At 43.3% G+C, this 16152-nt stretch overlaps 2 protein-coding genes across 2 annotated transcripts in view; both read left to right on the plus strand.

Moving 5' to 3' along the window:
• The window catches only part of KDM5B (lysine demethylase 5B), a 59581-nt gene extending 58703 nt beyond the window's left edge, over positions 1–878 (plus strand). The window contains exon 27 of the mRNA XM_062594941.1: positions 32–878. Coding sequence (XP_062450925.1) covers positions 32–169 — 138 coding nt within the window. The 3' untranslated portion in view covers positions 170–878. The remainder of the gene's footprint in view (positions 1–31) is intronic.
• Positions 879–8056: 7178 nt separating this feature from the next.
• The window catches only part of IPO9 (importin 9), a 40076-nt gene continuing 31980 nt past the window's right edge, over positions 8057–16152 (plus strand). The window contains exon 1 of the mRNA XM_062595062.1: positions 8057–8225. Within this exon, the coding sequence (XP_062451046.1) occupies positions 8057–8225 (169 nt within the window). The remainder of the gene's footprint in view (positions 8226–16152) is intronic.

The following is a 16152-nucleotide window of genomic DNA, read 5'->3' on the forward strand; positions in this document are numbered from 1 at the left end:
TCTGAATACCAGTGTGTCTGTTCTTGATTAGGTGGATTGGGTCCAGTGTGATGGCAGCTGCAACCAGTGGTTCCACCAGGTGTGTGTGGGCATCTCTCCAGAAATGGCAGAGAAAGAAGACTACATCTGCATGAGCTGCACTGGGAAGGACTCTCAATATCGGAAGTAAACTCCCTATAAAACATTCAGGACTTGAGTAAAGAAGGTTATCAGAGTTTCTCCACAAAGCCACAGGGGCTGGTTTAAGAGCCAGACTGCAAATGGTGCTACTTCTATCCTCATGGGATTATTTTCCAGAACTCAAAATAATTTTTGACACTTTTGTATTTTCCCTTGATCTGTTTGTGGTTGTTGAGGTTTGAAATGCTGACTGTTTAGCAGGGGTTTCCACCAACTTGGAAGGCATTTGAAACATGCACCTTTTATTGTACAGCATTAAATTACCTCTCTGGGATTTACCGGCATATTTAATTCAACTTGGTTTAGGTGCAAAAAAATACCCTGCACCATGAATTTTCCAATAAATCCTCTTTTGAGGAGATCCCTGTTTACTCTGCTAACTCTTTGAAGACTTTAGTTTTTTTCCACTTTGTTTTTTCGTAGACTAGATTTATTTATCTGAGCAATAACTTCTATGTCTGGTTTCAGTGACTGGAATGACAATTCTGAACAGCGTGTTGCTTTTAGCATTGGTTGATGTACAGAAAGCAAATGTTAGATCCTAGTGTCACTGATGGTCCAGTGATGTAGAAGACAGAAAAAGCTCTGTAAAGTAATTGCCACAGCTGTATTTTGGCTTTCTCCTTTTTTGGGTAGCTTGTATCAAATGTTGCAGTTTATATTGTGGAATAAACCCCTGGTTATGTTATAAAATTAAATGTTGGTGTTTTTAGAGAGCTTGAAATGCAGTTTCATTTCCCTCTTGATTGATCTTGATTGCATTGATGGATTCTCGTACTCTACAGAAATCCCTCTTAAAAAAAAGCCCTAAATGCAAAAGCTATATTTTCTTACCTTAGTCATAAATTCAGATTTAGGAGGAGAAACCAGATAAAAATCTTACTCAAATCAGAAGTACTTTTTAAAGTCCTTTTTTTCAAAGCTTTTCCAAAATTGAAATTGTTTACAGGTTGGGTGTTGGGTGGAATAAAATGTCGAAACTAAGGTCTGTGATTCGGAGAATTCACCTGGGAAGCGGAAGCGTAAGACAGCTTCCTTTGACAGCCTTGTCCTCCTGACTTCTAAAAGAAAGACTTTCCCTCCAGCACATATTGCCAGTTTGTTGGGTACTTGCTGGTGGTCCACAAAGCACTGCCTGGCCACGTGGAGCTTCCTTTTCAGCTGCTTTTGCTTGCATTCAGCTAAGAGCCTGAGGAATGAGGAAATCTCTAGATAGGTTGTGAGTTTATCAAAGACTGTGTTTAGGGACCATAACCAAGGGGGGAAGAAGGGGCTGTGCAGCTGATGGCAGTAAGGTGAGAATGTCCTGGGGAGGAGGGAATAAAACACTCAAGTGGTCTGTGTGTGGATCCCAGAGGAGGAGAACAGGCACAAGAAATGGACAAAAGCAGTATTTAAGTGGAGGAGTTGGGAGCACAGGAAAAGAGCAGCAGCGGTTCTTTGTCAGAGGGGGGCTAGACCTTTGAAGAGGAGTGGTTATTTCTTTATTTCAACATGGGCTACACCGTAAATATGTGGAATATAATCACTTCTTTGGAAGTGGACTGGTGCCAGTGATGTGGCCTCCATCATCTGCCAAAGACATAGTGTCTAAAGCCCTAGAAGATGGGAGATCTTTGTGTCTGAGAGAGCATTCTCCTGATGATAGCCCGTCATCACGAAAAATGTAGCGGTACTGGTGTTTCTTCAGCTCCTGATCAAGATAAAGTTGCTAGTAAATTTTTCTCTGCCAGTTCCAGATCTTCTCCATGGACCAGAAGCATGCAGATCAATTGACTTTCTGGGCATACTGCAAAGCGTTTGCACAGTACGTGGCTGATGATGTGGAACTCTGTGGAATAAGAACTGTATAAGAATTAGATTTTAAAGGGGTTTTGAGCACTTAATTGGCTTTTTAGTCTCTTGATGATTTTTAACTAACCATAGAGAGCATCTTCAGCCTAGCATAGAAGATTTATCTAATAATGGGTGGTGGTAGGGGAAGGCAGTATGACCCTGGTTACATTAAGTTACTTAAATGTGCGTATGCTTTCGTATTACGACTTTTCTGTATTTTTTACTGTAATTACCGAAAGGATGTTATGTGAGCTTGATTGGACGAGGTCTTGTGCTACGTTAAGGTAACAGACCAAGCAGTGGGAAAAATCAATTGGTAATATCTCCCTTTCAAAGGGGGCAAATGAATAAACTTGAAAAAGCTTGCACAGTGTTGTGATATAGCTGAAGATTTTAAAAAGTTTTCTCTCACAGTATTTCTTTTATTTTTACTTCCATTGAAGAAATGGCTGCTTCCCAAAAAGTACTAGAGCAAATATGATGCAATTAATTTTAGGATTATGATCCACAGGACCAAGTTGAAAGCTGTCAGTTTTTTCAGTTTTTGAGGCGGAGGAAACCGTTATGATCTCAATTGCATAATTCTTCATCAAGATTAATGAGTGAGGTAGAACTGCAGGGGAATAGTTTTTTAAGTTACCATCTCTTTTCTTTAAAATTTTCAGGAAATGGAAGACTTTAGTCCCTGGGTAACCTGTGCCAATATATAGGATATATCTTAAAGACTGGCATCTTATTTCCTGTTAGAATTCAGACTTTAAGACCTAGTGGCTGGAAGTTACTGTGGAAGTAGTAGCGCCTCCTGTGCCACACAGCCACTTCCCCACATGGATACTTAAAACTTGATTTAATCAATTTTTGACTGTGTTGAACTAAATGAGCAAGGAATTTGTTATTTGCTTCAAGGTGGGCTCTTCTTCTGAGTGTCCTTTACATGTCCCTCATCAGAGGAGATGGCAGTCAGGACAGAGCGCTTGCAGCAGCAGGGCCTGTTAGGGAATATCGACTGTGCCTGTCACCCCTCTTCTTGCCTGTTCTTAAGTTCCTGAGGATAAACCAAAACAGAAAAAGAAAGGATGTCCTCCGCACACCACTCTGCTTCATTTGCTTTTTAGTTTGAAGCAACTGGACACCTGAATCTCCTTGGCTCTCTCAGATCCTAATACTTTAATAAGAATTTTGGCTCACCATAGCCTAGGTTATGGCTTGTAGAGTAGTTTAATCATAAAGTAGGTGAGACAAAAATCCAATTAGCTGACCTGTTTGTGAATCTGAGGCAGAAAAATCTGATTTTATTTAAAGGCTTCCTGTTCCCTTCTTCAGAAGGTGAGGTGGTATCTGTCGTGCCGTCTTTAATCTGCTCCATGTGCATTTTTTCATGCCACAGGAAGAGTACCAGAACAGACTAACACATGCTCTGGTGTATCACAGTTTTGGTCACAAGACCCTTCAAATATTATTTAACACCAGTGAAATACTCAATCTCAAGGAGAGGTGAGCTTCTGGCTCCACACATTTAAAATGAAGACCATCGCACTGAAGGCATTGGTGCCCAGTTCCAGGACCTCGTTGCAAGGTTCCTAAATTGTTTGAAATGGGCTTCCTAGCACTGACTCCCCTGTCAGCCTCTGAGAGAAGAACCATCTGAGGGGCAAGTCTTTGGTCCTGGATCTCTGTTCTTGAAGCAAATATGGAATTAAAAGGCTTCATGACTCTTCAAGACATTTCAGAGGTGCCTTGAATCCCCAGTGACTAACAGCTGTGAAACTAAAGGCTAAAGTAGTGGAGCTGGCTTTGCTATCTTCAGACGACAGACAGTTTTGAAGGAAGCTTGGAATGAATGGTAACCAAACTGGTCCCTGCATACTGGATTTGTAGCTGTGGCTGGGTATACGCATGGATCTGCAACCCTGGATCTTTTCAGAATGCTGCTTCTGAAGGTGACAAAAGAGATTTTAGGGCAGTTGTCACATGTCAATGTTTCCTAAATGAATGTGTCAGAAGTGGTGCTGGTTTCCTTCAAACCCTTCCCCTTCCACCACCTAATTTGCCATCTTGTTTGCACAGATAACACATGCACATCAGTTGTTTCCCACAGGCAGAAACTGTTGCTGGAATTCAGCTATTGGTGGGATCAGTGGTTAGCCCTACTGGCCACCAGCAAAGACAAAAATCTGTGCAACAAAACATACTGAGGAAAAGAGCATGCCAAGGATATGATGTAAATTCCTTGGTGTAAAATACTGTCTTAAAAAGTAAACAACAAAATAATCCAGTCCTTCCCTTTCCCAGCATCTTCTAGGTGATAGTCTATGCTGCAACGGCTTCTTTGGGGTGGGGAAAGACAGGAAAGGTACAAATATTTAGCAGTTAAAATGAGTTCCAGATACAGAAAAGGACATGTTTTCTTATAAACAATACATTAGTCCCCAATATTTCATATTCCAGTTGAAATCTGGGGATATAAATGGAATTAATTCAGGGAGGGGAATGTACGCTTTACAGCTGTGGAGTCATATGTTTGCGTATTAAATGTCACTGAAGAAAAAACAGAACTGAAATAACTTCTTTATGCATTGTGGGATTTCAGCAGTGATTTGTTACTCCATCCCAACAACAGGGATGAGTAAAAGCATATATATTCGCAATAACAATGGAATAAATACAGTTAATTTTACAAAATGACACAAAAGCTGTTGTGTATTACAGCTTGACTGTATCATGCATGGAGTATTGTTTAAATATTAGTATACTTCAGGGAAAAGGGAGTTACAGTGAGAGACTTCAGCTGTAGGCCAGTTTCCTGGCAAGGCAAACAAAAGATCAGCAAAGAACAAGAGCAATAATGAATGTTGCAGTTAGTGTTTCTGCTGGTAGGAGAGTGTGTGTGTAGGACATGAACACCCTTTTCACATGTTTCAGGTAGGGAATGTCTCCAGAATACACAGGGAAGCAGCAGATACCTGGAAGTGAAATTAAGAAGTTGAGATGACTCTTCACTCCTATGATCTAGAAATATATCATGTTTTCCAAGAGAAGAGTTGAGTGTACAGGCCTAAAAAATAGCTTTATCCTATGTTCAGGAGAAGTGTAAAAGCCAGGTTTAGAGAGTTCTCTAGGATATAAATATATCAATCTTTGGAGCCTATAGCTGCACACCAAGAGAATAAAAAAAAAAATAGATGTGGAACAGGAGATAAAGCAGTTCCACTAGGTTAATAATACTTGAGTTTGAGATACAGTTTCTATGTGAGACAGACAAAAATTGAACATGACATGAGTGGGTTTCAGGAAAAAGAACTTGGGTAGAACAAGCAGATGTTCTATGAAGAAAACAAAGGAGTATAAGATATGCTGCTGGTTCCAAAATTCAAAGTGAGGCGAGAAATGTTTGCTTAAATATAGTTGGAAAGAAACATTGACATACCCTAAATTAAAAAAAAAAAAAAAAAGAAAGAAAGAAAGAAAGAAAAAGTGCAGCCTCGTCTGCTTATGAAAGTACCTGATTTACCTCAAATTTTCCAAGTTCTGAAATATTTGTCAAACCTCCTGCCTGTTTTTTTAAAAGTACCTGAGCATTGAATTGCAGTACTGGGCCAGACTTTTAAAAGTGTGTGGGCTCAGCTCCTGAAATCTGTGAGAACTGGACTGTTAAGAACTTACAAATACCTATTTTATAAAGCATACTAAAAATGGTAGCTCCCTGTCTACAGAATATACACTTTGCTTGACGAGATCTTCATCACATAGGGTTTGTTAAGGATAAACTAGTGTCAAAGAATATCTGTAGAGCATTTGGGCTGCTTCAATATTGATTTGACATTTGTGGTTTCATGTTCTTGCTGCTGCTTGAAATTAAATTTTAATCCAGCTGCAGACTGGCCAAGCACAGATTTCTTTGGCGTACCGGAGAGACTAGAGCACACTCCCTTGTCCTCCTCATGCAGGCTGATGCTGTGCCTGTGCCTTGTTGTTGGCCCTTATTTCTTTTGGAGGACTTTCTGCTTTTATACCAGTCCTATATCAGCTGTGCATCTTTCCATAGGGGTCTTCCTTAGTGCAAGTCCACAGGTGAGCTCAGAGGCTTGTCCTTTGCTAACCACGGACTGAAACACAAGAAGAAACAAGGAGTTCATTGTAAAATACCTTTTCACATTAAGACTATAATCTTTTGCAGAGAACAAACTTCCCTGAAGCTTGTCTATAGAAAAGATAAATGTAAGAACACTTTTAGTTTGGAAGCAAAACTTATGGCACTTATGGCACTTGGAATGTGAGCTCTGAATGTGCTAGCTTTGGAGGAAGTATCTGTGCAGATACTATGCGTGAAGAAACCGTGCCACGTACAAAACAGGTGAGAATTCAAACCTGAAAAAGTCTGAAAAGATTCAAACAAATGTACAAATGGAAGGACAAGCTGGAGCATTCAGAGCAATTGTACAGTGCCTTGGGCAAAAAGAAGGATCGCGGGCTAGATAAACTCTGCTCTGGGGATACCCCTCCTGTCCCTAAACTGCATCCTCATTTTCTGCAAAATCATAGAAATACAGAGGAAACACAGCTCTGATGAGTAAGAAGGTACAAAAACGATCACACATACTTTATACAGAGGCATGGATGGTTACTTATTACAGTGTTAGCCAGCCAGCACAACGATTCTAGAAGAAAGTCGGGACAAATAGTCCTAGAACTGATTTTGGTACAGTAGGAACTTACCTATGGATTCCACCAAACCAGAATAATAGGATGGGGCCAAGCTGACTAGATTACCCAGGGCTTGCAAAAGTTCCTCCCTGCATAAAAAATGTATTTGGACCTCCAGTAGAAGCACAAGAGAGAAAAGTAATCTCTCGTCTTGCAGATAACTTTGTTTCTAGCCATAGCGGGGAACTGGGAAGCTCAGGGAAGAACTGAGTGTAAAGGTACATCATGGCTATGCCTATAATTAAAAATAGCGCCTGTTACGTGCTCATGAACGCATTTATACCCATGATTTATATCAGCATTTGCTTGCAACTTTCTTGACAAAAATGTTTCAAAATATATTACAGGGAAAGAATTTGACCAGACCCATCATCCCAGAGGAACGGACTTCAGAAGAGACTGGCAAAGCCAACTTGGAATACAACAAAAAGAGTGACGGGTGGATGGCAAAAGTATGTCTCTAAGGGAGCAAGGACTTGGGCACATATGGCAAGGCATGTGTATTTGTTAAATAGCGCCAGGAAAAGATTAATAACCAAATATTCTTAATAGTTGCACATTTATTACCAGGTGATCAGTCAATAACCCTATTGTAGCTTTACAGCAGGAAGTGTCATAGGCCAAGAAAACCGTCAGAGTGACCAGAATAATGATTATATTTTCTCTTGAAAGAGAAATGCTGGAGGGAGTCTCAGTCTTGAGAAACCTATAGGGAAGGAGTCACGAGTGTGTTATTACAGCCAGAGCCTACGCAGGGTTAGTATGACTTATTTCTCTGTAGCACTAGACTCACCCACTGTTTGGGGCTATTTTTATGTGTGGATTACTGTCACAGAGTCTCACCGTGGTTTTGCTGAACAGGAATAAAGAGCAAATAGTCACTGAGTTTAGAAAAATCCCTGCTGCCCCCAGCCCGCTGCCGGAGGCGCCCAGCCCGAGGGTGCGGTCTGCTCCCGGCCTGGCTGGGTGCTCTGGCAGAGCCTCCGCCGAAGCAGCTACAAGTGGGAATTTTATGCAGTTTCAAATGAACTTTTTGCCGCGGCTCTGATTTGGCACTCTTTAGCCTCATTTCTCGCCGCCAGCTCCACAACCCCCAGCCCGGCTCAGCGGCTCCTCAGAGCCGACGGCGCGGCCGGCGGGGCGGGGCGGAACCGCCGCCACTTCGGCGCCGCAGTTCCCCGCCGCGCGGGCGGCGGCGCTGCGGGCCGCGGGGGGGGGGGGAGGTGGGGGCGGGGCGTGCGTGCGTGCGTGCGTGCGTGCGTGCGTTTGGCGCGCGCGGCGGCCCGTAGCCCGCGCGCGGCCGGCGGCGGCGCGGCCGGCGGGGGGCGGGGACGCCATGGCGGGCGCGGCGGCGGCGGCGGGCGGCGCGGGCGGCGGCGGGCCGGGGCCAGTGGCGCAGGGCCTGAAGGAGGCGCTGGTGGAGACGCTCACTGGGATCTTGTGCCCGGTGCAGGCTGTGCGCGCCGCCGCCGAGGAGCAGGTGAAGGTGCTGGAGGTGACGGAGGGTGAGTGTGGGCCGGGCCGGGCTGGGCGCGGGCGGCGGCGCCTCCTCAGGGCCCGCGGGCGGGCGGCGGCGGCGGCGCGGGGCTCGGCCCCGGGGGCAGGGACCGCCTCGCCGTGTCCGCCCCGCGGCGGTGCCTCCATCGCCTCGGCCCGCTGCGGCCGAGCGCCCCGGGCGTCGCTGTGCTGAGCCCGGCGCCGCGGTGCCCGGTGGGCGCCTGCGCCTCGTGCGCAACTTCCAGCCTCAACTTTGGAGCCAGCGAGGAAGACAGAAACACCCCGCGGGCTCTTTTCGTACAGATTCTGCATGTTGATGCCCGGTTTCCTTTAAACAAGTTGTGCATCAACTCAGAAACTCACCTGCAGGTTAACACGTGTGTAATTTTTGCCGGTCACACCTCTGGGCACTGGGCACACTCCCTGATGGGGAAACTGCTGGGCGCAGCAGAGGAAACAGTCCAATTTCTGCAGGCACTGCTCTAGTTTGGTCTGGAGACAGCATTTAGGCGATGTGTTGCTTGCAAACTGGGTGAGAAGGGAGGTGAACAGGCAAGGAGCAGTCTAAATTTGCTACTGCTAGGATGTTGGGGAGCGGGGGAGGATTGGATGGCAGTGCAGCAGACCTCTTGCTTTGGGCACCTCTTTCTACCTGAGCTAAAATCTCCAGGGCTGTTCACGCAGTGGTTATGGAAAAGCTTCCCGCTGCACCTTTTATCTAGAAGCTCTGTCCTGCTCTTGCAACGATCCTGCCTGCTTCTGGAAGTTTATGTGCCCACGTGCGTGGCCTTGTCCTGCAGGTCTTCTCCTGTAAGTGGCTTGTTTTAGGTTGGGTAAGGTGAGCCTTAGCCATTGCCTTGTGTTATCTGAAACTTCTACATCAGAGCTTCTGGCTGTTTGAGCCTTACTGGTGGAGTGGTAAGGACATAGGTGACACTGGAACTGGATGGCAACTGGCTTGTGGCTTTCAAAAACCAGTGCTTAAAAGAGCAAGTGCCTCCAGTTCAAAGAGCATCTCTAATTATTCCTGTACTCGTTTCACCTTTTTGTGGTTGCACTAAGCTAGTACATTCACTTACTTCTCTTGGGGGAACATACATTTAAAATGTTATTGATGGCTACGTTTTATTTCACGTAGGCTCGAATTTTAGGATCCATCTCAGAAGAGTGGAATTTTTAGAAACCACTGGGAAATTTGCAGGTGGCCTTTGGCTATGGGAACTAGGCGGTAAAGAGCGAGATGTCGCAGCCCCTGGTCCCAAGTTGTGCGTTGATGTCTCCTGTCCGTGTGGGTCCATCTGGAAATTTTGTCTTCAAGTGGGAAAAGGGTTTTATGAAGTATTTTCAAGCTTTTCTGCTCCATAGCTTTAGTTCAGAAATGCTATCAAAGGAAATTTGCAGTGGAGAGAAGGGAGAATGTTAGGGTGCAAATGGGTCAAGAATAGCACCGTGATCGTGTTACTATGAGAGTTAAACTGGAGGTGATGAAAGGATGGTGAACGGGTCAAATGTTTCCAGTTATGCAAACCATTAACATACCGTGTCTGTAACTCTCTCAGATTAAGCCTTCTTTGTAGCATGGCTAGGAAATCTGTGCATTGCCGTCGTAGCTACTGGAGGTTTTAATCAGTGATTAGATGGCATTGCAATAGTGTGAGGCTGGGAGTGCTGTGAGCTGTGAGGTTCATGGCCCCATAGGGCTCTTGCCTTGCATAGCTACTGCACCTTCTTCAATGGCAACGCTTTTTAAAAAACAAACAAACAAAAAAACCAGTCTGAATATTAGCACAAGAAATCAAACCAAATTTCTCTAATGGTTTGAATAGCAGTTAAATTTCCAGAAGAGACGTGGTTTTTTTTGCAGTCTCTTGTTGATGGATGTCCCTAAGTTCCTTTTGAGAGCCTAGATATGCAACAAAATTACAATTTGTTAATTACATTTGATACATTGTTTTTCAGTGAAATATTCAGGGGAAGAGGCATGGAGTCGTCTGTGCCTTCCCTTTCACAAATATCCTAAAAGCACGCAGCAGTTCTCTGCAGTCATAATCCTGGTCCTGCAGGGGTCTCTCCTGGGACCTGTCCTGTTTAATGTCTTTACCAGTGACTTGGAGAAAGCAATGAAATATGCTCTCCTCAAGTTTACAGATGGTACCAAATTGGGAAGGGATCAGTTGATATGTTTAACGGCAGGGCTGCCATCCAGAGGGTCCTAGGAAGGCTGGAGGAATCGACTGACAGGAACCGCATGAAATTCAGTGAGGACAAATTAAAAGTCCTGCACTTGGGAAGGACAAACCCATTGCAAGGAGGCAGGCTGGGGACTGACTGGCAGGAGAGCAGCTCTGCAGAAAAGGACTTGGGGATCCTGGTGATCAGCTGAATGTGAGCCAGTAAAGGCCACCTGCATCCTGGTCTGTGACTGGGATCAAGGATTAGCCTTCTGTATCAGCACATCTAGAATAATGTGCCCAGTTTGGCACTCTTTCTTTACAAGAAAGACATCAGTAAACTGGACCAAGTTCAGCAAAGGGCCACCAAGACCATCCCATGGAGAAGAGAAAGCTTCGGGGCAGGAGAAGACCTGACAGTGGCTCCTGACAGCTATGAGGAGATTGTCAGGACATCGAGGGCAGAGGGGATGGATGAGGTAAAATGGGCACAAATTGAAACGAGAGGTTCAGACTGGATATAAGGAGCAATTCTTTTCACTGTGAGGACAGTCATGCTTTGGAGCAGGTTGCCCAGAAATGTTGTGCAGTTTTCGTCCTTGGAGGTATTCAAGTCCTGACTGGAAAAAGCTCTGAGCAACATGGTCTAATTCTTCTAACCCTGCTTTGATGGAGAGGTTGGACAACAGACCTCCTAAGGTCCCTTCCAACCTGAGTTATTCTGTGCTTCTGTGATTCTTTCTCTCTTGCCTTAGTCAAGGAACATGGAAAGAATATGCTATATTCTCTTTCTGTACTTAGATATGGAGAAACTGGTCAAAAAGGAAGCTTAGGAGCTACAGGAATAAAATGTTTGACAACACCTTATTATTAGGATAAAGAAATGTAGATTACACCTGTCAAAAATACTTTAGAGAAATCAAAAATCTAGTATGATGAAGTAGAAAGAAGCTGTTGGGGGTAAAGATGAGGGCCACAGAGCATAAGTATTGGCACTTGTGATGGAAAATAAATGAAGGTAGGCCCCCAAATTGAGGAAAGACTTGTTAAAGGCATAAAACCTGAAAAAGCTTTCAAATATAGCAGAAACAGAAAGCATTTCAGAGAGTTTACATAGCCACCAGGTGTTTGAAGTATCAAAGGTATGTTTAAGGACCACAGAAAAAATAAATTCCTAAATGTTGCTATTCACTTAGGTTATCACGTTGGAAGACCTCTTTAAAGGAGACATGTGGGAGAATCTATATCAAGTTGAAACATCAGTAGAAGAAGTTTCACTTGGTCTACTCTAAACAGCAAGCACTACATGATGGATCTCCAAGAGTTTTAAAGGGGCTCAAATAGTAAATTATTGTGCTATGAATTGTGTTATAAAACTTGCCACTAATGTGATTTAGGCCCCAAATAATTGTATGTAGGTAACTGTGAGGTCAGCTTTTAATAAGGGCTCTGAGGTAAGGAATGGAAGGGTGGATGTTGGGGTTGTCATAGGTCAGCAGGTATGGCTTTTGCACTACTGGCAATACTTAAAACTATGTCAAAAAGTGGAATGGGTAGATCTGGATATGTGTGATTATTGTGACAGAGTGAATGTATGTTTAATAGAAGAGCTATTTGAAGGAGTCCTGGGACTGTCAGAAAGCTTTTAGGAAATTCCCTTTCAGAAACTTTTGGAAGAAACTGAACAGCTGCAGACATATCTTGAATTAATAACTAATTAAGAGCTTGCATACAAGACTGTAGAAGTGACTGGTGATACTCACTGGAGGGAGATAGTTAAGGTCCCACATGAAGCTATACTAGAGTCTGCGCTATTCCATGTGTTCATCAGTGATGTGGGAAAGAGTGAACAGTGGTGTGACAAAGTTGCTGACGGTACTGTGCTGTTCAGTTGGTGGAAGTGAAAAAATGGTGGCAAAGAGTTGCAGAATGATTTTGCAAAAGTGAGTGATGGTGTGTGCAAATGATAAATGCAAGTCAGTGTTGATAAATGCAAATTAATGCTTAGGAAGGAGGAGAAGACAGCACAAATAATACCTAGAAAATAATGGGCTATAATATTTATTACCACGTGGAAAAGAGATGTCATAGTTAGTGTGGGGAATTTCTTGAAAATGTCCATTCATGGCTCTGCAAGGCAAATGGACTGGTAAGAAGGGAACAGAGAACAAAGCACAACATAAATTCCTCATGCTTCTATGCTCCAAGTGCAGCATGCATTATTGGCTTGCAGCTTTCAGAAGGGATAAAGCAGAGTAGTAAGAATGCAGTACAGAGATGTGCAGAAGGGTGAAACAGCAGCTATTGCAAGAAGGACCAAATGAATTCACTTTGCAGCCTGGGAAAGAGTTGGCAGAGATGGAGTCTCTAAAATCGTAAGTGACACAGAGAAGGTGAGTGAGGAGCAGTTGTGTGTGACTTCTCATAAAGCAAGAGTTAAGGCAGCATTAGATAAAAATGAATATAAAGCAAGTAAAAGGAATCACTTTTTTAACTGCGGAACTCATTGCTGTTGGATGCTTTGAATGTTAGAGGTAGAAACGTTTTAAACATGATTTGATGCTCTTGGACGTAAAAGCAATCAAGAACAATTAAACATACTGGTGTAGCTACAACATTTGTTTCAGAATGTTCCTAATTCAAAGATTGCTAGGGGAATGTATCGGAGGGGAATATTGTTCTGCCCTCGCCTCTTTTCTTAAGCCACTTGTAAGTCTGGCTGTGTAATACAGTTCAGCCAATATAGCAATTGGTCCTCATGGAGGCGGAGGGGGGGACTGCATGCATTGGGTGTCCCCTGATGCAGGGGGATGTCAAGACTGCTCAGTCTTTTTTTTTTTGCAGGGAAAAAACGTAGCTCCCTGAAGCAGCTTGCTATAGGGTCTGACAAGTGCTGGTGCTTGTACGAGGAGGTGAGTAGAAAGGCACAGGCAGAGGTGAAGCCTATGAAGAAGGATAAACTGACCTGGAGGAATCTTTTGTCTGGTTCAACAGAGCTGTTTTTGAGGAAGCAGGGACACTAAGTCAGAACTTGGTGGCAATTTCTTTCTGATACGTCACTCTTTAGCCCTTTCAAAATGTGTCTGCAGTGACTGAATCTTTTCACTGCTTTTGCATCTGCTGAACCTTGATACAAACTGTAAGGCAGGAAGTAGAGGAAAAAGCTCTACCTGGCCAAACCAACTTAGGGGTAGAAGACAAATTAATGCTCGTCCCTGGAAAGATTGAAGTTCAGCTGGTGCCCTTTGAAGAATGAATAAAAGCAATGTTCAGGAGGAAGGCAGGGGAAATGATAGCTCCAGGTTGTTGAGCGATACAACTGTACCTGCCTCTAATTTGGCTCAGCTCTGCTGTTGGCTTCCTACCGATTCAGTGGGGACAGTGTTTCCATTCCCTCTGATCTGTTTTGTCCATTTAACTTAAGCTCTTCATACGCCATCTCTTATGGCGTCTGCGTGTGTACTGTGGCTAACACAATGTGACTTGAAGACCATTCTGTAACATCTAAAAATAAAGGTCTTTTTCTCCAGCTCTTACTGTCTTGGAGATGATTTTGTCTCTAAGCATACTCCAAGAATGCTGGAACATGTGTGATGTCCCCATTAAGTAAGGTGTACAGTATGTATCCATAAGGAAGAATCATACTTTTAACCTGTTAGGAGGAACAGTGTCTATAACATGCTCCTCTAAACTATGCTGATATGGAATTTTAATGCCAACTTTTTATCCATTTGAAAAATACTTGCAGCTGCTGCTGATGCTGTAGCACTATAATTGGGAAGGGCGTGCTGTTTTTTTCTTTTTACGTAACAAACTTGTGTTTTACAGTGACTGTTGAGTCTTTGAGCTGTTGGTTCTTGTGTTGTGAAAGTGCGCTGGTGACACTCAAATGGCTGAAAACTGGGTATTTGCCTTTCTTTTGCCTGCTTGGGTTATGTATTTCTGTTTTCCCTTTTTGAAGGTGGTAGGTGTATTTATATGGCTATCTTCAGCTTGGCTATGTTTGATATAACCTAAGAAGCAGGGATTCTGGACAATTTATGAATATGCCCATACTCTGTAGCCTTATGGATGGTTTCTTGATTGTAACTTGAATTACAGTGGAGTGGATGATGGGCAGAAGTGGATGTAAATCCTTTGAATGGATAACTTAAGTTAAACTTTTAACCAGAATTCCCAGTGGAAAATTGAAACAAGAAATGTTCTCCTTAGGATCCATGATGTGGGATTTTCAGGAAGACTGGTTACTCGCAGCAGCGTATGTCACTTCTTTTCCTGCAAAATGCTGTAAACATGTTGAGCACCACGGAGAAGCTGTGATGAATGTTTTTAAGTGAGATGCCTGAAACCAGCAGAAGTGTTTGAAAAGCTTGAGCTTAACCTTTCCATCTTCTTAAGGAAGATGTAGCTGTAGCTTTCAAAGGTGTTCTGAAAATAAGTGGACACTTTTGGAGCAGTCGTTCAGTTTCATGATGGATGCTAATGGCGTTCTTCAAAGAAACTGTTAAGTTCCAATTCACATAGTGAGTAAAAATTACAGCTAAATGTTAGGTATTTACTCAGTATTTCTTCCTTACAACTCCAAACTTTTTTTCCCTTCTTGTCTACAAATGCTCTCCATCAGCCTTGCTCTAACCTATTAGCTGACCCTACTTCTAGCAGGAGGTTGGACAAGATGACCTCCTGAGGTGTCTTTCAACCCAAATTGCCCTACAATGATGCTGATGAATGCTGATCCTGCAGAAAATACTGTATGTGACCCTGTTATTAAAGATTGAGAGGCATATGGGATGGGCAGACACTGGGTAAAGGGAGCCTAATTTCTGATGCTTCCCAAGTTCTTGGATCTGGTCTTGGAAAACTTAATGTTGTTTTAATTTGGAGCGCTGGCCGTCATGGAGTCATGGATTGACCCAGGTTGGCTGTGACAGCTGCCATGTTTTTTTTTTTTTTTTCAACCAGTTCCTATCTTTGCCCTCCAGCAGAGACAACTGAGAAGAATCTGGAGCTGCTCCTGAACTGTGTGTGTGGTCATACAAAGCAGAAAGTAATTGGTGGTAGCTGACTTTAATGAGGCTGTCTGTGAAGTGCACCGATTCACAAGAAAATCCTGCTCATTTATTCCTCCCTGCTCATTTAATAATATTTTTTTTCATCTCAAAGAGTTGCAGGTGCAGAGCTAGTAGGTAATGTCATCTAATTATGCGGTAGATGAAGCTTGGCTGTGAAGGAGGAGCATTTGGGAGCAGAATTTCATTAATATCTTGTTAATGGAGAGGAGAAGCAGAGCAAGGGTGAAATGTATTTGCTAAGTGACCCATGTATCAGGCTCTTCATTAAGCACTGCTGATCTTTTGTTTTTACAGACTTTATTTTAGGAGGAAGACTTGATGCTTCTGTGTCAGGTATAAAAAATGTAGGAGAAAGAAGCACTTATGAAGAGATGGATTTGAATTGCACTTATCTATAATACAGATAGAAAGCTCCTAGGCAACAAAAAAGAAAAGCAATAAAAAAATAGTAATTGGAAAGAGGAGAGGAGGAACCTGCAAACTATATGCTGTTCGCTCTAACTTCAGTCCCTAAGAGGGTTCTTGAAGCAGATTTTTAAACAGTTTGCCGGTGCCTAAAACATAACAGGATGCAAAACAGCTGATAGGGTTTGGTGTGATCTCTTCTTGATAAATCCATCTCGTTTGGTTTGTGCGCTTGGAGCAGTTATCGGTGACTTGCTGTCAAACCCGGAGGGCTTTTAAGGCAGAGG

The sequence above is a fragment of the Rhea pennata genome, chromosome 25, assembly GCF_028389875.1.
Source record: "Rhea pennata isolate bPtePen1 chromosome 25, bPtePen1.pri, whole genome shotgun sequence".
In the NCBI taxonomy this organism is placed as follows: Eukaryota; Metazoa; Chordata; class Aves; order Rheiformes; family Rheidae; genus Rhea; species Rhea pennata.